The following is a 19301-nucleotide window of genomic DNA, read 5'->3' on the forward strand; positions in this document are numbered from 1 at the left end:
GTCCCTCGTCTGGTGGGTGAGCGCCCCTGGCGCTGATGGCCTGCGGGGTGCTTGCAGAATCGCCGAGTGTCTGCAGACCATCTCGGACCTGGAGAGCGAGTGCCTGGAGCTGCGCGGCAAGCTGCAGGACCTGGAGCGCGCCAACCAGACCCTGAAGGACGAGTACGACGCCCTGCAGATCACCTTCACCGCCCTGGAGGAGAAGCTCAGGAAGACCTCCGAGGAGAACCAGGAGCTGGTCACCCGCTGGATGGCCGAGAAAGCCCAGGAGGCCAATCGCCTGAACGCGGAGAACGAGAAGGATTCCAGGTGGGAGAGCTGGGCCCCGGGGGGTGGTGGCTGGCATGGCCAGCGGTCTGGAGCCTGGCTCTGGGCCGGTGGGGGCACAGCCACGACCGGACTTGGAAATAGTGGCGGTCGGAAGAACTTGCCCAGCCAAGCAATGCTGCCACTCCTGAGGCCTGGGGCTCGCCCCACTGTGTGCAGGTCCCTCCTGGCAGTGCTCACGACTGTGCTAGGGTTATTGCCATGGTTCCCATCAGTGTTTGGGGTCGGGGAGACATTGCAGGAGACAGTCCACGCTTTGATGCTCCACATGGTCCCCCTGGCCTCCTGGTATGGTCAATGTGGAGAGTGGCATAGGGGCGGGGGGGAGGTCCTTCAGTGCTTGGGGCACATGCTGTATGTGGACTGAGACCCGAGTTTGAACCCTGGCCCCGCATGCTCCTCGGGACAACACTGGGAGTGGCCTGCTGACTCCCGGCGGTTGATTGTGGGGTCGCCCTGCCCTGGTTCCCAGTGACTGCAGGTAGCTCCGCACCCCCCCCCACCCCCGGCTGGTTACAGGGAGGGACCCTGAGCTGAAGAGCACATTGAAAGGGCTGAGGGCATGAGGGCATGGGACATAAGCTGGTTTGGGCCCCCAGCACTACCCCTAATTTCTCAGCATAGTGACATAAGGATCACAAGAAACTGATCGTTGGAAATAGAGTATTCGATTGCAGAATACGAGTTTGAAGGGAAAGGCAAGCAGGATTGGTTCTGGGGCCAGGGAGCCAATAGTGTGGGCGCGTGCCTTGTATGCAGCTGACCCAGCTTGGATCCCTGGCACCCCATAGGGTCCCCCAAGCCTCCCCCAGGAGTGATTCCTGAGCCAGGAGTCAACCCTGAGCACAGCCGGTGTGAGCACAGTGCTAGTTCTGCTTCCTGGGTGATGAAGCGATGGCGGTTTGTTCCATTCTCTGTGCTGTGCTGTCTTCTGGCTTGTTCCGTTCTGGTCTGGAGCCCCTTACGGCTGGGCTTGTGCTGTTTGGGCAGCCTCGGGGCTGGGGGCCACCTGGTGACCTTCGCAGTCCTGGCGAAGCCACCGGTGAGGGGGACCTGGGCTCTCTGGGGGTCCCCCTGGAAGCGAGCTGGAGAACCTTCTTTCCCGGGACCAGTCTCGGCTGCAGCCCGCGTCCTGTCCCCAGCCCTGGCTGTGTGCAGGCTTCCTCGTGCCACAGGGGAAGGGCGTGTGGGCTGTTCCTGCCTGCGGTGCTCACTTGTCCCTCCCCAACCTGCCACCCCTCCAGGAGACGGCAAGCCCGGCTGCAGAAGGAGCTCGCCGAAGCCGCCAAGGAACCGCTGCCGGTGGAACAGTAAGTGGCCGTGCGCCCGAGAACCTGCCCTGTGAACTGGGTCTCAGTGTAGGTGGGTGCGTTGGTTTCCAGTGGGGCGCGGAGGGATTGGTGTGGTGCTCGACTGCTCAGGACGCACTCCTGGTGGTGCTTGGGGGGGCTGTTTGTGGTGCCCGGGGTCAGACTGGGGGTGCTTAACCCCAGTGCTCTGTCTCTGGCCTATTAGACTATCTTTCCCCTTAAGTTTTGACCTCACACCAGTGGTGCTCGGGGGCTGTTCCTGGCGGTGCTCAGGAAACACCGTGGTAGAGCCAGGGGGACCCTGCGTTGCCAGGGCTTGGTTGAGCTGCAGCCGACGGTGCGAGACAAGTGCCTTGCCTCCTGGACTAGCCCCTTTTTTCGTGAGGTGGCGGTGATTGAGTAACGCCCAGTGATGTGTAGGGATCAACTTGGGACTCCCGTATGGGCAAAGCCTGAATTCCAGTCCATTGAACCATTTTCCCAACCCTTAAATAGTTCTTTTTTTTTTTTAATTGTTTTGTTTTAGTTTGGGTACCGCACCCAGTGGTGCTCAGGACGTACTCCTGGCTCTGCGTGTAGGAATCGAACCTGGGGCAGCCGCATGCAAGGCAAGCTCGCTCCCTGCCCCTCTCTCCAGCCCCAAGATGTTATTTTTATAACAGAGCTTCTCAGATTGTAGAAAGAAAGGTGAAGGTCTTTTTGTTGGTTTGGGTCCACACTTGGGGTGTTCAGGGATTCCTCAGGCCTTGGGTGTTTCGCCCGGGGCTCAGGGTACCACGTGGTGCCAAGAATCCAACAGTGGCCTCAGCGAAAGTCTGTCCAAGTGAGCCATCTGTCAGACGCTGCGCGTTCTGATAGAAAGACTCGTTATCTTCCTTGAAGTCGCTCTGGTTCCCACTCCTGCTCCACAGGGCTTTGAGCGCTCACCCTTACTGCCTGCTTTCTTCTCTGGGCAAACCCTGGAACTGAAAGTGAAAGCTAGCATCAAAGAGAATTGAATCTGTTTGGAGCTTTTGTTAATTTGAAGGGCTCGAGTAGCTTTGCTGAGACGAAAGTGACGGTTTCGGGGGTGGAGGTGTGCCCCAGAGGTGTTCAGGAATCAGCTCTGAATCCTGGTGTGCAGGGAACCCTGAGCCGTAATGGGGATCGACCCTGGGTTGACCATGCCCGGGCGATAGCTGTTGTAAAACCAGTTTCCCTTTGCTCTTGTTCAGGGCTGGTCTGTCTGTCTGTCTGTCTGTCTTTCTTTCTTTCTTTCTTTCTTTCTTTCTTTCTTCTCTATTTTCTTTCTTAAAATGTAGGGGTACTGCTATTTATTGAGCCATTGATTAAGCTGATTGTATTGCGCGTAAACTCCACATTACTTTTATTCAGAATGTTAATTTTATTATTCTTTTTATTATTTTTTTAAATCACCGTGAGATAGTTACAACCTTTTCTGTTTGAGTTTCAGACACACAATGATCACCCAACCCTCCACCAGTGCACATCTTCCACCAAGGTCCCCAGTACCCCCCCAGCCCACCCCTCACCCTGCCTCTATGGCAGACAATCTCCCCCGTACTCTGGGATTTTTTTTCCCGCTGAAGTCTTTCTAGAGTTCTAACAATGTACCTCAGATTGTAAGATTGGCTCTTGGGGGGTGGAGTGGGGTGGGGTCTGCTCCCAGCAGTGCTCTCTGGGGGGACAGTGGGGATCGTGCATTGCTGGGCACTGAATTGGGGCCCTCAAATTTGAAGGCAGGTGCTTAGTGCCTGTACTAGCTCTGACTCAGGGTGTGGTCTCTGAGCGAAGATGTTTCGACGTGGAGGGAAGCCATTCGCATTCAGTTAGGAGTTAGCTGCCAGGCAAGGTGCCCAGAGCAAGCCTTTGTTTGGCGACGTTGGGCTTGTGCTCGGCGGCCGAGCTGCCACCCAGCCCTGGCCTCTGCCCTCCGCGGAGACTGTCCCCGTGCACGCTCGGATGTGGCCGGGGCAGCTTGGCTGTGTCCTCTTAGAGCTGCAGACCAAACCAGCATCCCGGAAGTGGGATTCGGTTGCTCAGCAATGCAGGCTCACGGGGCCAGGCCGACAGCTGAGTGAGGGTGGGGTACAGGTGTCCATCCGTCCCTGCATAGATTGCTCTGGTCTCATCACACACCTGCTTCCTGGGCCCTATCTGGGCCCTGCCTCCTCCCCTTTTTGAGGCTTCCCTGCGTGAACAGTCACCCTGGAGGTGATGAGTTGCCAAATCTGGAGTTTGCTAGAACTGGCCGGGACTCTGGCAGTTCTGCAAGTTACAGCGGTGACTAAAATCTTCTCAGCATGTACATTACTGCCCTTACTTGGCTATTGGTGACCCCCGCGCTGGTACCGAGGAAGAGCCCAGGCCTTTCGCAGGCCCCCTGGAGCCCGTTTCTTGCCGAGACTGTTTGCACAGAATCCTAGAATCAGTGCGCAAGGAAAACTCGGTAACAAGTTGTTCTCCGTGTTTGCATGGTCCAGATAATCAACCATGGAAAGCTCATGCTTTTCAAGTTCTTTTGGGTTCAAATATTGGGCGATTGCACTTAAGAATTTGTAATAATGATGAGTAGGGGGGTGTTGGTGCTCGGTTGCGGCCTCTGTGCAGGGGGCCGAATGGAGTAGCTGTACCAGGGCAAGCACCTTCACCCTCATGAGGCTTTTTTTTTTTTTAACTTTTTTTGCTTTTCACACCCAGTGATGCTCAGGAGTTACTTCCTGGCTCCGCACTCAGGTCCCTTATTTTATTTTATTGGGGGGCGGGGGTGGGCACACCCAGCTGTACGCATGGCTCACTTCTGGCTCTGTGCTCAGGGATCACTCCTGGAGGACTTGCCACTGTATGTGGTGCCAGGGATCCAACCCGGATTGGCCACCTGCAACAAAAAGCAGCTTCCCCACTATTCTGTCACTCCAGCCCCCCCCCTTATTATTTTATTTCTTGGAGGGGGGTCATTTAATAAGGTCGTTAAAACCAAAATAATTCCCTGCCTTCCCTTGACCCAGAGAAATGGGCCGTAGGAGAACTAGGTGAATTTGTGTCAGCGGGCTAAACGTCAGAAGGGCCTGTCCCGTGAGATGTGCCGGGCGCCCCGGGTGTCAGAAGCGCCGCGTGTGTGACCATCAGCACGAGAGACCCAGAATCAGAAATTAGTTGTACTGGGGCTGGAGCAATAGCACAGCGGGTAGAGCGTTTGCCTTGCATGCGGCTGACCCGGGTTCAATTCCCAGCATCCCACATGGTCCCCCGAGCACCGCCAGGAGTGATTCCTGAGTGCAGAGCCAGGAGAAACCCCTGAGCATCTCTGGGTGTGACCCAAAAAGCAAAAAAAAAAAAAAAAATTAGTTGTACCTCGATGTGCTTTCCTGGTTGTGCTAGTGAAGCAGCATCTAAAGCCGGCTGTCCGTGCCCGTTGTCACCTGCCTCTGTTCCTACACTGCCTGTCCCGGGGATGGGGGCTGTCTGGGGACCCCTGTGTGTGGCCACGCTGGCCGAAGAATAGTGGTACTTGGTTCCAGGTTGCGGACCCAGAGAAGCGGTCTTTTCACTGCACAGCGAGTGGGAAATGTCGGAAGAGAGTGGAGGCGGGGAGAGGGCTCCGGGAGTGGGTCGGGCTCGCTGTGACCCCCTGAGTGCCATTCTAGGTCGTGCCACCCTCCACGCTGCCCCCCCCCCCCCAAAAAAAAGTGAGTGAACAGAAGAAGAACACTGAAGGATGAGTCCGTTCCTTCTTAAATTTTTTCTAGCGGTGCCACTGGCCTGTCGCTGCGAGTTTCACTCTGGAGCCACCATCGGCTACCCCACGCCACGCTCGCCACCACGAGGCCAGCTTCTGGCCTTCAGAGATGGTTGCTTGGGGGCCCCAGGCTCTGCTCTGGGGTCACCCCGCGTGGCGGTGGGAAGCTTGCTCTGGAAGTTGAGTTCTGGTGGCCTCAGGGTTGGCGGGCGCTGGGTCCCCTCTGCCACGTCGTTGCCCAGAGCCCGGCAGTCCCTTATGCTCCCCCAGAGTCCAGCCCGTTCCCGCCTCGGTGAGCGCGCTGGGTTAGGCGTGGAGCCGACAACGCTGCCCGCGCCTCGGCCTAGAGTCAAGGCTCGGCCTCTCGGCTTCCTTCCCAGGGATGATGACATCGAGGTCATCGTGGACGAGACCTCCGACCACGCCGAGGACACGTCGCCCGTGCGCGCCATCAACAGAACGGCCACGTGAGTCAGCGGGCTGGGCTGGGGAGGGGGTGCTTGGGCCACTTGTGGCCGCGACAGTGCCACCCACCCGGGCCCCGCCAGCCCCTCCGGCACCCGCAGGGATGAGGGCTCCTGCGTGGCCTCCACCGTCGCAGCTTGCCTGGGTGGTGGGAGCAGGAAGCGCCTAGTGGCTTCCTCTGTCCGCTGGGTGATTGCGACGTGGGCAGGAGGGCTTGGCTGGTTCGCGGGGGCACGACTGAGAAGGTGGGCGCGGGCGGGTCACTGCCCCGGGGACACCTTCCGTGGTCGGAGGCCTGGCTTCCTAAACAGGCACCCAGTGAGGGGGAGATCCTGAGGAATTGCTGTGGAAACGGCTCATTATCTGTGAATGATCCGTTTGCCCCCAGATGTAGAGTTATGTCCCTGCATGTCCACGGCCGCATAAAATTTTCTCAGGCGAGCAGGAACCGCGAGTGGAAGGAGTAGGAGACGGCTGTCCTGCTCGGGTGCCTGGTCTCTGGACACGGGGCGGCCGGGGTCTCGCTCCTGCCTCCCCCCTGTTTTTCGGACTGTGGGCCAGCGGGTTTCTGGGCAGGGGCTTGGGGACTCTGGGGGCAGTGCGCACCCACTGGTACCTTTTTGTGGACTGTTGTATGGGCTGTTTGGGCGAAATGTCTCTAAGGTCTGAACCTGTCCTCCCCCCTCTAGTAAGCGACTCTCGCAGCCCGCTGGAGGCCTTCTGGACTCTATCACTAATATCTTTGGGTAGGTTAGACACGCGCCTTTCCTTGTTCATACGTGTGCCAATGAACCGAGACCGTGGTCGTGATTGATCCCCGTTGTGTAAATGTTCCCCGGCCTTTCCCGGATGCAGAGTATACGGACGCCTGGGTTTCAGCTTTTCATTCAGCCTCTTTCTCCCTCACCTTCCTCTCTCCGTGTCGCTGCCTGCTGGTCTCTGGCCTCCCCCTTTAGTCTGTCCGAGTCTCCCCTTTCGGGACATGATTCTTCTTCCGGTGCTGCCAGGTGAACCTCCTCTCTCGGCCCAGCATGCCACCGGGGTCCTCGATTAACGCCCGGCGCCCCGCTCCCCCGCTAACCAGGACGCTTTGCATGTTCCTAGGAATGCGTCGGCGGCCGTGTGCCTGATCACGTAACCACGCCCTCCTCGCTCTTGGCCTCTGTTCCACTCTGCCCGGACTGCGCGCCTCGCTGAGGAGGACTAGAACAGAGCCCAGAAAGCACCCCAGACTAGTTTTACTAAGGGTGCCCCCGCGTCCCGAGGGCCTCGGTGTGAGGCAGCGCCTGGCCGCTCTCTGGCCGGCCGGGGGCAGCTGCCGTGCCGGGGTCTTACCAAGGCGCGCGCGGGAGCGGGCAGGGACGGGCTCTCCCTCCCTCCAGCTGCCTCCGTCCGAGGCGCAGCTTCCGCTGGCAGGGTCTGCAAGCCGCGCGGGGCCACGGTCGCCCGAGGCCTTCGGGCGTCCTGGGCGCTGACCCCCTCTCTCGTTGCTCTCCAGGAGGCGCTCCGTCTCTTCCCTCCCCGCCCCCCAGGACAGCGTGGAGCCTCCCCCTGGCTCCGGGAAAGAAGTGAGGGTGCCGACCACCGCGGTGTGTGTCTTCGTAAGTACCGCCGGGGACCGCCCGACGTCCAGGGGCTCCTTTCTCGCCCCGTCTGCGCCCCGCGGCTCCCCTGGGCGGTGGCGGAGCAGAGTCTGTTTGGGGAGGACGGCGGGGCGACCTTTGACCTGGCGAACTCCACCTGCTGCTGCGTGACCTCTGACCGTGGGGCCCGTGAGACAGGACTGGGCTGAGTTCAGCACCGGGTCCCTGTACCTTGGGGGCGCCGAGGCCCCCGGTGGGGGAAGGGAGCAGGGATTGCGCCGGGGAGCACTTGGCCCCCGCGGTCGGGTGGGGAGGAGGGGGTGCGGCGGCAGAGGAGGGGAGGCGTGGAGGGTGGAGGGCGAGGCTCAGGCCCGCTGTGCCCGTGGGCCGTGACCCGTGAAGGCCCCTCGCGTCCGTGCCCCCCGCCCCGTGATTCCCAAGGGCCCGGGCCGCTCACGGAGGTCGATGATGATTGGTAAAAGGTCTGATCGCACCCGGTCACGGCGCGCTGCCCTCGGCTCCCAGCTGCCCGTGCTCTCCCCGCGCATCCAAGTCGTGCGTGAGGGGCAGTCGGGGAGCTGACAGCAGGGGACTCTGTCGGTGCGCGCTCCTGCGAGTGCCCGGGGCCCAGCCGGCCATGTCCAACAGCCTGGACAACGTCCAGCAGTGACCAGGAGCCCAGTGAGCGCAGCCGTCGTGACGGTGCCTGATCTCAAGTTTTCAATCTGAGCCTCCGAGCCCCGCGGCCTGGGAAGAGGGAGGGACTGGCCAGAGGCGGAGGGCCGGCTGCCCACTGGCCAGGGCCTGGGGGCCATGGTGGCGCTTCCTGCCAACCAACCTCACAGCCTGTCTTCCCGGAAGTCGCCTTGCAGACGGCCGCTGGTGGTACAGGTTTTCCACAGTTGGCCCTACACACACTTTTTTTTATTATTATTAATTTTTAATGAATCACCGTGAGGTACAGTTACAGACTTACACACGTTCGTGCTTACCTTTCAGTCATACAATGATCGAGTACCCGTCCCTCCACCACTGCCCATTCTCTACCACCAGTGTTCCCAGTATCCCTCCTGCCACCCCCACCCCATCCCCCCCCTCCCCCTGGCCTCTGTGGGAGGCACATTCCCTTTGACTCTCTCTTTCCTTGTGGGTGGGTTATACAGGTAGTAAGTGGCCATCATGTTCGGTCCATAACTTTCAGCACGCATTTACACTTGGTGGTCCCTCTCAGCTGCCTTTTCCCCCCCAGCATGTGAGGCCGGCTTCTAAGCAACACACACACACACACACACACACACACACACACACACACACACACACACACACACACTTTGTTGTCTCTTAAAGTTCAAACAGCACAGGTAGAGAATACCCAGGTCTGGTGGCCCAGCTGCTTCAGTTGACCACGTCGCCCTTGACCCCCCCCCACCCCCCCTCAAACAAAACAGAACAAATACTGGTGCCATCGAAAGCAAACCCCAAACATAAAAGTCCCAGACTTTGCAGAGAACAAATAGCCTGCATTCCCACTTCTGCTCTCAGGCGAGATGCTGTGTCTCTCCTGACGTCGAGCGGTGTCCTTTCAGGTCCTGTGTGTCTGTGGAGGCTGGGCTTAGGGCTGACCTTGTGAAGGACTCTCCCCAGGCGACACTTGCCACTTACACCGAAGGGCTGGCCATGCTCACAGTCCTAGGGCTCACAGCTACGAGGCATGCACTCTGCCGCCAGGCCGTGTCAGGCCCCGGAAGCCTTTCTTCCTAGATAAGCTAACTGACGTTTTCAGAAATTCAGACTTTTGGCAGAGGCCACCTGCCAGTATCCATTAGCTCATCACGCTTACAGAAGGAACTGCCTTGAGCCCTGGTCCAACGCATTCCTACACAGGCAGCGTGGGAGACTGCGGAAAGCCAGGAAAACCCCCTGGTTGGGAGAAACTGCGCCTGACGTCACTCAGATTCACCCCAACCTGGAGAGGGAGTTCACAGGGCTTGATTTTAAGTACTTGAGATCACGGACGAGCTGAGCTGGGAGAAATAAAGTGGAGTTGGAATGCAGTAGTGGGGCGGAGGGGATGAATTAAGGCAAAGATGAACTTGAGGCGATGCATACACACAGAATTTGAATGTTTGGAAGATGACAGCAGTGTATTTGAGTGAAAAAAGAACTGCGCACAGCCAGTCTCAGTGTAGTCCCTGAGCGCGGAATAAGCCCTGAGCACTGTTGAGTGTGACCCAAGAACCAAATAAAGGAAAAAGGAGCCTCGCTGTGGGATTGAAACTAGCTGGGAGCAAGGCTAGCGCCCCCCTTCCCCCCCCCCCCCCCCGCCCCCCCCAAGGAGGCCATCACACAGGCCACCGGGACTCAGAGCAGGTGCTTGCCTTGCAGGATGCTCACGACGGCGAGGTCAACGCAGTGCAGTTCAGCCCGGGGTCCCGGCTCCTGGCCACCGGGGGCATGGACCGCAGGGTGAAGCTCTGGGAGGTGATCGGAGGTGAGACTTGCGGAGTGGAGCGAGCTTGCTTCCGGTTCCCCTTGTCCAAGCAGCGTGCTGTGTTGAGACTTGCCCCTGAGAGCCCCCCGGCGCTCTTCGCTCTCACATCTGGGCAGTGGCTGTGAGAATCGCACCGTGGCATCAAGGTGTTTGTGTTGCCTCAAACACTGAAGAGTGGGGCTGGAGCGATAGCACAGCGGGGAGGGCGTTTGCCTTGCACGTGTCTGACCCGGGTTCGATTCCCAGCGTCCCATATGGTCCCCCGAGCACCGCCAGGAGTCATTCCTGAGTGCAGAGCCAGGAGGAACCCCTATGCATTGCTAGGTGTGACCCAAAAAAGCAAAAAAAAAGAATTTAGAAATAGCACTAAAGACTTTGCGACTCGAGGCTCTGGGGAACTCTGCATAGAACCGTGGTCGAGGCATTCCACAATGCCAGTGGCCTAGGAAAGGCGTGAATGCGGTGATGTCCAGGATGTAGTCTGAAAAAGTGGGACCTGTCTGGCAGGGCGCTCACATCAAGACTTGGGCCCAGGCCCGGGGCAGGAGGAGGGCAGAGGGCTGGAGCGGCCTTTACATGTGGGCGCCCCCCCCCCCCATATGTTTGGTGCCCTGGGCATGACTGGGAGCTGTCGTCATAATTATGCCAGAGGAAAAATCAAACAAGACTTGGTTTCTCTCGTCTTATGTCAGAAATGACCTTGAGTAGTAAAATAGAGGAGAGGAAGTATCCGGATTAAGGTTTGCGCTCACTGATGCTCACTGATGACGCAGGTTCCCTCCCCAGAGCTGCACCGGATCCTGGGTCAGCCCCTGGGGCTGCTGGGTGTGGCCCCAGCTCTCACCCAACCTCCCCCCCCCCCCACGCACACACACCCTCCTCCCGCAATTGAAAAATTACAGGAAATCAGAGGAAATGAAAGTATCTTTTAGAATTTGAGAGTGGCACCGGCTCAGGTCTATAATTTTTCTCTTCCTCTGGTTTGGGGGCACACCCAGCAGTGCTCAGGAGTTCTTCCTGGCTCGGTGCTCAAGGGCCGATCCTGAGTCAGCCGCATGCAAGGAAAAACCCACTATTGCTGTAGCCCACAGGCCAGTTTTGACACTCGAGGCGTGGTTAAGTGTACAGGTAGCCTGTTTCTCTCCTAGCTCAGGAGAGATCTATAAGACATCTATAAGAAAAGCAAAGGTGCTTTTTAAAATTTACTTTTAAAAGCAAATTTTATTCAGTGGTATCTTTTCACTGCCGGAGAGGACATGCCTTATTGACGCAATCTGTATTGGGTAGTTTCTGCAGTCTGCAAAAGCAAGTTGAATGTTTGGCTCTTCAAATAGCCATAGCCTAACTGGAATGCACTGCAGTTCCTTCCCCTTTGGCTAGTGCATCTTTGAGGACGCCTAGCCTAGGAGACTGTTCACGAAGTATTAATATGGGGCCTGTTTTTTACTGCTTTAAAATTTCAAAAGAATGATCCTTTCTATTCAGTAGAAATGTCTGTTTTTGCTTGTTGAAGGCCGGAGCTATTTTGTTGTTGTTGTTGTTTAGTGTTGGCTCACGCCCGGCCATGCTCAGGGGTTGCTCCTGGCTCTGCGCTCAGGAATTGCTCCTGTTGGTGCTCAGGGGACCATACGGGATGTCAGGATCGAACCAAGCGAGACAAGCACCCGACACACTGTACTATTTCTCGGGCCCCGAAAAGTCAGAGCTAATTTTATAGATGCTCTGGACATAGCCTCCCCTGCTACTTCTAGAAAAAAGGACACTGAAAGGCCTTTGGTCCTTTGAAATGGGTCTCCTGTGTAGAGTAGTATCGATTGATCGTTTCTTTTTTTTTGTTTTGTTTTGTTTTTCTTTTTTTGATCATTTCTTACACACTGGCACCGTGGCAAGTGCCCCACATAGACTGCTGCCTCGGGCATCAGCCAGAGAGGATTCTTAGAATTTGCGCTGACAGTCTGGTGTATAAAAGTGCTCTGAGGCTGGAGTGATAGCACAGCAGGGAGGGCATTTGCCATGCACAAGGCTGACCTGGGTTCGATTCCCAGCATCCCATGTGGTCTCCCGAGCATCGCCAGGAGAAACCCCTGTGCATCACTGGGTGTGACCCAAAATGCAAAAAACTGTGCACTAAAGAAGGTGTGGGTTGGCTTTTTGACTCCTATGTGTTCTAAATACGGGGGGGGGGGGGGGGGGGGGGGGAGTGTTCATTGTCCTTGCCCTGGTTAATAATTACTGACCTGCAGGTGGCAGGGGGGTTAAGGTGCTCGCCTCGCCTGGAGCTGGTGCCGGCTCCATCCCCGGTCCCACAGGGTTCCCCTGAGCCCTGACAGAAGCAGCCCCGAACACAATACAGCTCAGAGTAGCCCAGAGCACTGCTGGGTGTGCCGCTCCCACTCCAGAGAATAATAATCGGGGCACAAAAATGTCCTAGCCCTGAACCCACTCTTCTTCTTACTGCTTCGAAGTGCTGAATCGGGAGGTCTGTCATTGATGGTTTCCAAATCTGCGCTCCCCCTTTGTGAGTCCCGTTTTGGACGGTTCCCCTCCTTGTTTCAGCTCATCTTTATAAAGCGTCCTTAAACTGTCCTTTCTTGTGATCTGGAGGTCACATCCTCCATTGGGGCAGTTCAGTCGTCCCAAGTTTCTGCCCCTGTCCCTAAAGCGAGTGGCCAGAGCCGTCCCAAGTCAGAGCCTCAGGCCACTGCCCCTCGCCCTGCTGGCCCAGGGGCGGGCATTATTTAGCATCCCAGAGTCAAAGGAAGCGTGAGGACAGATCCCAGGAGCACCACACTGGCTGCGCAGAAACAGCCGTGAGAAGTGACTAAAGCAAACAGACTCACGTGGTTGGCTGGGGCCGCGCCCAGTAGTGCAGGGGCCACACTGGCAGCTCTGGCCCTGAGAGCATGTACTTAGCCGCAGCACTGCATTTCCTGGCGAGAGCGGTGTAGCAGTGCCCACCAGAAGTGCTGCTCTGTCCCTGGCGTCTTTGCTTGTCAAGTCTTTCTTCTTTATTTTTATTTTTTTCTTTTTGGGTCACGCCTGGCAATGCTCAGGGGTTCCTCCTGGCTCTGCACTCAGGAATTACTCCTGGCGGTGCTCGGGGGACCACATGGGATGCTGGGAATCGAACCCGGGTCGGCTGCGTGCAAGGCAAACGCCCTACCCGCTGTGCTATTGCTCCAGCTCCTCAAATCTTTCTTTTCCCATAGACTCTTGGTCTCCTCTAGGGGGTCGCAGGTTAGCTCGCTTCTCCGTCCGTGTGGATCTGTGGTGACTGTCCCCCTTACGGAGCCCTGCCCTTTCCTCCCCGCCCCCCGACAGTGGTGGTTTGGGGGCCTCAACTAAGCTGTCCGCCCTCGCTCTGTTTCTCCAGAGAAGTGCGAATTGAAGGGCTCCCTCTCCGGCAGCAACGCGGGCATCACCAGCATCGAGTTCGACAGTGCCGTGAGTATCCGCCCTCATGGGAACGGCCACGGGGCCCTTCCGGGGACACCCGCGCCCTGAGGCTGGAGGTCACTTCCCCGCCTCCCGGGCCCCTATTCTAGGTGTGATCGAGTGCAGGGAGGATATGGGGGGCGCTCGGGTCAACTGGCCTGTCCATTGGGAAACCCTGGGTTTGGGTGACCGCATCAGACTCGTGGGGGGGCCGTTGGGCTTTGTTGGGGAACCGTGTGTGGAATGTGTGCACGCCCGTGTCCTGATCCTCGTAGATCTGCTTTTCAATGGGTGACTCAGAAACATTCACTGTCCGCTGTAGTGCTGAGATTATGATGGCCATAGGGAGAGGGAGAGTGGACAGCTAGGTGAGGGGCGGGGAAAGTGCCCGGGAAGGATGGCCGAGAGTCTGGGCGGGCCCTTGGGGGCCAGACCCGGAGGAGTTCTCTCTTAGCTCTGCGCGCAGGTATCGATCACTCCTGATGGGACTCGGGGCCCTGGTGGGGTGCAAGGGAGAGGCCTGGGCTTGGTTGCAGGCCCAGCAGTATCTCCCATCACTGCTTGATCTCCAACCACTGGCAGAAATGTGGGGGAGGGGGTCGTTTGTTTAGCGAAGCAGGGTAGGTTATACTGAATGAAACTTGCTCAGGACGATGTCAGAGGAGAAAGGAAGAGTGTGCGAGGGTCAGCACGGGCTTCCCCGGGGTAGAACTAGGCCAGCGAAGACCCAGGCAGCGTGGAGCAGGATGCGATGTGCTCGAGGGAAGGTGGGCTTGAAGGCGAGAACCGGCCTGCGGCAGAAGTTCTTCGAGGTTTTGTTGGAGGTTTGAGACTCACTGGGCTGTGCTCAGGACTTATTCCTGGCTCTGTGCTCAGGGATCACTCATAGCAGGGACTGGGAGACTGTGTTCGTGGGGGATCGAGACTTTTTGGTTGTGCACAGGGTGGGCGTCCTCTGTGCTGGACTCTCGCTCTAACCCTGGGCCAGTTCTTGGCTACAGGGGGCGTGGGGACAATCAGTGGGTGACTTGATGGTGTCCAAGGAGACAGGTACCTATGGAACCGTCTGAGGTTCCGGCTGTGTGTGTGGAAGACAGTGGGGAGGCGGGACCCAAAATTCCAGGGTCCCTGTGCACGAGAGAGGCTGTGGGGGCTGGGCCACTGCGGGGGGGGGGGGGTGACAGGTGTTTTCAGGAGCCGGGTTTTTGGGGGGGGCCTGAGGGATGGGTTTTGGGGTGGGGTCAATGGCATGTTCCTGATGGTATCGTGTCCGGCATGCCCTAGAAGGCACCGGAACTTACTTGGGGGCTCCCCCAGATGATCGGGGACACTCCCGCAGACTCGTTTGGGCTAGTCCCACTCTGTCCGGGAGACAGATCGGACACACCACAGTCTGTGGACCCTGTCCCCGAAACCACCTCCGGCCGGGGAGTCGTGCTTTGTCCCTAAAGTCGACCTCCGCCTGACGCTGTGTCTCCCTCCGTGTCCCCAGGGCTCGTACCTCTTAGCCGCTTCCAACGACTTCGCGAGCCGGATCTGGACTGTGGATGACTATCGGCTACGGGTGAGCCCGCGCGGTACCTCCTGAGCCAGGCCGTTTGCTTGTGCTGTCTCAGTGCCAGGCCCGAGGGGGTTGTTGTGGGTGGTCCTGTGGTGCCAGGGATCCCCGGAACACCCCAACAGTGCTCAGAGGCCTCTAGGGTCAGGCCCGTGGTGCCTGGAATCCAATGGGGTCCGCCTCCCCCATGTGCCCGCACCCCTGTCCTCTCTGGCCCCCACGATAGCATGGTCGGTTGAGGCGCCCCTGGTGGCTGGCCCCACAACGCAGGTGACATTCTGAGAGATGAGCCCTAGGGAGGGTGCGCCACTGCCAGCCTGCTCCTGCAGCAGGGCCCAGTGTGACTGGTGAAGCAGGGAAAGTGCTCGAAGGATCTTGAGAAACAAGGGGTGCACTTCCTGCCGAGGCTGTTTCCTTGGTGGAGCTGACAGGGATGCGTGTTAGGCGCTAATCTGTATCTTAATCCCAGCTGTGTGTGTCACCTGTGAGCTGCTGGGGGACCAGACTCTGTGCTCTGGTCACAGCCAGAGAAGTACATGAGTGTTTTCAAAGTTTTTGGGTCCCACTAGGTGGTGCTCGGGGCTTACCCCTGGCTCTGTGCTCGGACCACTCCTGGTGGGCTCGGAGCACCACGTGGGATGCTGGGGATGGAACCCGCATCGGCCGTGTGCAAGGCAGACCCCTCCTTGCTGTGCTCCCGCGTTTTAATACCTGCGGGCAGAGCTGGGGGCACGAGCGTCCCTGAGCCCCCCACCCCTGCTGGCAGCGACAAGGAATCCGCGTGGCCTAAATGGGTGAATTTCTCTTGGAGGCCAGGGGACAGGTGACCATGGCCGAGTCCTTGGGGAGGCAGTGGCTCTGCTGCGGGCTCCCTGTCTTGGGTGACAGCAGGCGTGATCGAGCAGCTTGCCCGGTCCCCAGCTCCCCTCCCTGTGTCCCTCCCGCCTCTGGGCCCTGCAGTGCTGTGGGTCTGGGGGGGGGCGGCTGTCCTGGTTCCTTGGCAGGTGTGTCGGTGTGGGAGGGGCTGTGGAGACCCCAGGAGCTCTTGCTGTTGGTGTCCAGAATCCCGGGGCTCCTGCTGTGACCCCCCCACTGTCTCCTCTGCTGAAAATGGGGCATCGGACTGGCCGGAGGCAGGGTGGACCCAGGGCTTCCCTGGGCAGACCCAGACCGACAGCCCACGCAGAGCCCATTTCAAAGGTGGCGCCAGAGGTCTGGGCTCGCGGTGCCGCATCCTGTCCTTTGGGGGGGCCGCCCCGGCCTCTTCCCGATGCCCTCACGCTGGGCCACACCCAGGGCGGCCACTGTGGCAGCCGCCGCTCACCCGGGCCCTCTCCCCCAGCACACGCTCACCGGGCACAGCGGCAAAGTGCTCTCGGCCAAGTTCCTGCTGGACAACGCGCGCATCGTGTCCGGAAGCCACGACCGCACCCTCAAGCTCTGGGACCTCCGCAGCAAAGTCTGTGAGGAAATTCAGTGTCTCAGCCCTCGGGACGCGGCCGGGAGGGAGGGGCGCGGCTGCTCTTTGGAGCTGTGCCCGGCGGCAGGGTTCGGTTCCCGGTGGGGGCGGGGGTGCTGGCCAGGCAGGGCCAAGGGGCCTCTGCCCGTGGCCTCACTCGAGGCTCCTTCCCTCAGGCATCAAGACGGTGTTTGCCGGCTCCAGCTGCAACGACATTGTGTGCACCGAGCAGTGCGTCATGAGTGGGCATTTCGACAAGAAGATCCGTTTCTGGGACATCAGGTGTGTGTGGAACCCGAGGTTCCTGGCGGGAGACCGGCACCGGTCAGGACACACGGGGTACCGTGAGGGTGGGGGGGGGCGTGTGGCCACATCATTCAGATCTCTGGAGGAGGGCCTGGCCGTTCATCCTGACAAGCCGATCTTTGGGGGTGGGGGCGCCCCACCTGATGAGGCTCAGGGCTTACTCCTGGATCTGCACTCGGGAGTTACTCCCGGTGGGGCTCGAGGACCATGTGGGGTGCCGGGGATTGAACCCCCGTTGGCCGTGTGCCAGGCAGTGTCCAGGGTGAGCTGGGGTCACATTTCAGTCGGCTCTGTGTGATGTTGGAGGGCCGGAGATGAGAGTTGGCGCGGGTCGGAGGGGCAGGAGGGAGAGCAGTGGGGGGGTGGTGGTGGTGATGAGAGCGTTGGCCGGGGGAGGGGGGGAGCAGGAGACAGGAGGCGCAGAGCGGGTGGTCTGGGCTCCAGGCACACGCGGCCCAGCAGGCTTGCAGAGTGTTTAGTTTGGGGGCCGTATCTGCGCCCTCGGTGTGTGCCTTCTCCGTGCCAGCCCTCGCTCCTGGAGGGTCCTGCAGCCCCCACCCGGGGGAGGGGGTGAGAGGGCAGGGGGCGTGCCAGGAAGCCGGTCCGTCAGGTGGCAGTACGGCCCCTTCCCCCCGCCCCCCAGGTCGGAGAGTATCGTCCGGGAGATGGAGCTGCTGGGAAGGGTCACGGCCCTGGACCTGAACCCCGAGCGGACGGAGCTGCTCAGCTGTTCCCGGGACGACCTGCTGAAGATCATCGACCTGCGCGTCAACGCCGTGCGCCAGACCTTCAGGTGGCCGCGCGCCCTTTGTCCCTTGCGCCCCCAGTGCTCCCCGCGCCCCTAGCCCCGTGACCCGGCCCCGTGCTCCCCGCGGGGCGGGGTTTTCGCCAGGGTAATGGGGCTCCTTGCCCGTTTCAGTGCTCCCGGGTTCAAGTGCGGCTCAGATTGGACACGAGTGGTGTTCAGGTGAGTCGCTGTGTCCCCCCCACCCCTTCCGGCCCCCCAAGCCCCTCCCCCGCAGTGAGTGTGCTGAGCAGAGGGTTGGAACTGCGCCTCCCTTCCCAGCTCCATTTGGGGTGACACGAAGGGGAACGGGGTCCCTGAGCAGTGATTGAGCTGGAGGGGCTCCTCGGGCATTGTCCCCTCCCCCCACCATGGCATCCTGCTCCCCACCTGTGCGGTGTGGCCGGCATAGGGCCGTAGAGACCAGTGACGGGGTGACGCCCTGGCATGGGGCCGCGAGGGGGTGTCCAGGCGGGGAGCGTTGACGCCACCCCTGTGCCCTCAGCCCCGACGGCAGCTACGTGGCGGCAGGCTCGGCCGAGGGCGCCCTGTACGTGTGGAGCGTGCTCTCGGGGAAGGTGGAGAAGGTTCTCGCCAAGCACCACAGGTAACCGGGCCACCGCCTGCCGCTCGCCTGTCAGCCCACCGCGTCCGCGGGCTGTCCCTGAGCGCTGTCTCCCCCCCGTCCCTCCCCCTCTGCAGCTCGTCCATCAACGCCGTGGCCTGGGCCCCCTCCGGCGCCCACGTGGTCAGCGTGGACAAGGGCAGCAAGGCCGTGCTGTGGTCGGACTACTGACGCTCTGGGGCCGCGGGGCGTCCGCGCGGCGCCCCTGCCATCGGCGGATACACTACTGGCTCTGTCTTCCGTACCTCAGCGGGGCCGCCCGGCTCCCCGCTCCCTCCCTGGACGCCAGTGCCAAAATCCCCGCGCCCCGGGACTCTGGGGACTCTGGTCCGGCTCCGAGCTGCCCCGCCCCTGCCAAGGACTGTGGCCCTGAATGTGTCGCTCGTTGGAGCCGGGCCGTCCCCTCGGTGCTGGGCCCGGAACCCTTGTCTGCCACTTACGTGTCGCCTCGGGACGCCAGGACTTGTCTCCCTTCTTGATTTGCACTTTATCGTTTTTATCTTGTCCTCTGGACTCCCGTGGCTGTGCGCGCGCTGCAGCGCGGGTGAGGGCAGACGCTGCGCCTTTCCTCAGACCAGGGGCGCCGCCCGCCTGCCCCCTGTCCCCGCCCGCGTCTTCTGGAGACGCGCAGAGAACTGAGTTGAAGGGGATGGAGATTCACAGGCCAGGGCGCATCTCTTATTTATTTAATTATGTTGCCCAACTGAACTTGATTGTAAATAAAACAGATCTGTCGTATACTTTCCAACAAACTCCAGGTCTCGCGGTGGTGTGTGTGGGGCTTTGTTGAGATTTGTCTTGGGATTCGTTGGGAGAGAGAGGCGGACAGAGGCACAAGCTTGGAGGGACCCGGTTTCCAGGCCTGGGCTGGTGGTCGGGGGAGAGAAGGGGGTCCGTGTGCGGGAGACCCACCCAGGCCCGGTGCCAGCCTCTGCCCACACAGCTGGTTTCCGTCGGGGCCTCTGGCCCGCCCGGTTCTTCCTTCCGAGACTGCAGCCTCAGGGGCCCGGCCCTGCCTCTGCCTTCCCTGTCCTGATGCGCGTGTCCACAGAAGGAGGCCAGGGCAGAGGAACCTTGTATCACTTCCTCTCGTCAGACCTTCACCAGCCTGGCCCGCCGTGGGGCCCAGCTAGACGCGAGAAGAGGCGGCAGTTCTCTGACCCCACACTCAAACCCACGCTGCATGCAGGACACATGCCCTCACATGTGCATGGCCGTG

The 19301-nt window shown here is 59.8% G+C and overlaps 1 protein-coding gene and 1 non-coding gene across 5 annotated transcripts in view; both read left to right on the forward strand.

Moving 5' to 3' along the window:
• ATG16L1 (autophagy related 16 like 1) overlaps positions 1–18467 on the forward strand; it is a 28282-nt gene extending 9815 nt beyond the window's left edge. The window contains exons 5-20 of one of the 4 annotated variants that reach the window (XM_056121887.1): positions 58–309; positions 1572–1637; positions 5757–5843; positions 6531–6587; positions 6798–6848; positions 6946–6975; positions 7340–7442; positions 9810–9915; positions 13289–13359; positions 14843–14914; positions 16251–16371; positions 16544–16649; positions 17317–17466; positions 17593–17640; positions 17963–18064; positions 18160–18467. In XM_056121887.1, coding sequence (XP_055977862.1) covers positions 58–309; positions 1572–1637; positions 5757–5843; positions 6531–6587; positions 6798–6848; positions 6946–6975; positions 7340–7442; positions 9810–9915; positions 13289–13359; positions 14843–14914; positions 16251–16371; positions 16544–16649; positions 17317–17466; positions 17593–17640; positions 17963–18064; positions 18160–18253 — 1516 coding nt within the window. In that variant the 3' untranslated portion in view covers positions 18254–18467. The remainder of the gene's footprint in view (positions 1–57; positions 310–1571; positions 1638–5756; positions 5844–6530; positions 6588–6797; positions 6849–6945; positions 6976–7339; positions 7443–9809; positions 9916–13288; positions 13360–14842; positions 14915–16250; positions 16372–16543; positions 16650–17316; positions 17467–17592; positions 17641–17962; positions 18065–18159) is intronic. The other 3 variants (XM_056121897.1, XM_056121904.1, XM_056121911.1) reach the window with 3 other exon arrangements.
• Positions 7885–8157, forward strand: LOC130030976 (small Cajal body-specific RNA 6). The gene has a single exon (XR_008793599.1). It is a non-coding gene; the product is annotated as a small Cajal body-specific RNA 6 (non-coding RNA).
• Positions 18468–19301: the final 834 nt, after the last annotated feature.

The sequence above is a fragment of the Sorex fumeus genome, unplaced genomic scaffold (assembly GCF_029834395.1).
Source record: "Sorex fumeus unplaced genomic scaffold, SorFum_2.1 ptg000005l, whole genome shotgun sequence".
NCBI lineage: Eukaryota > Metazoa > Chordata > Mammalia > Eulipotyphla > Soricidae > Sorex > Sorex fumeus.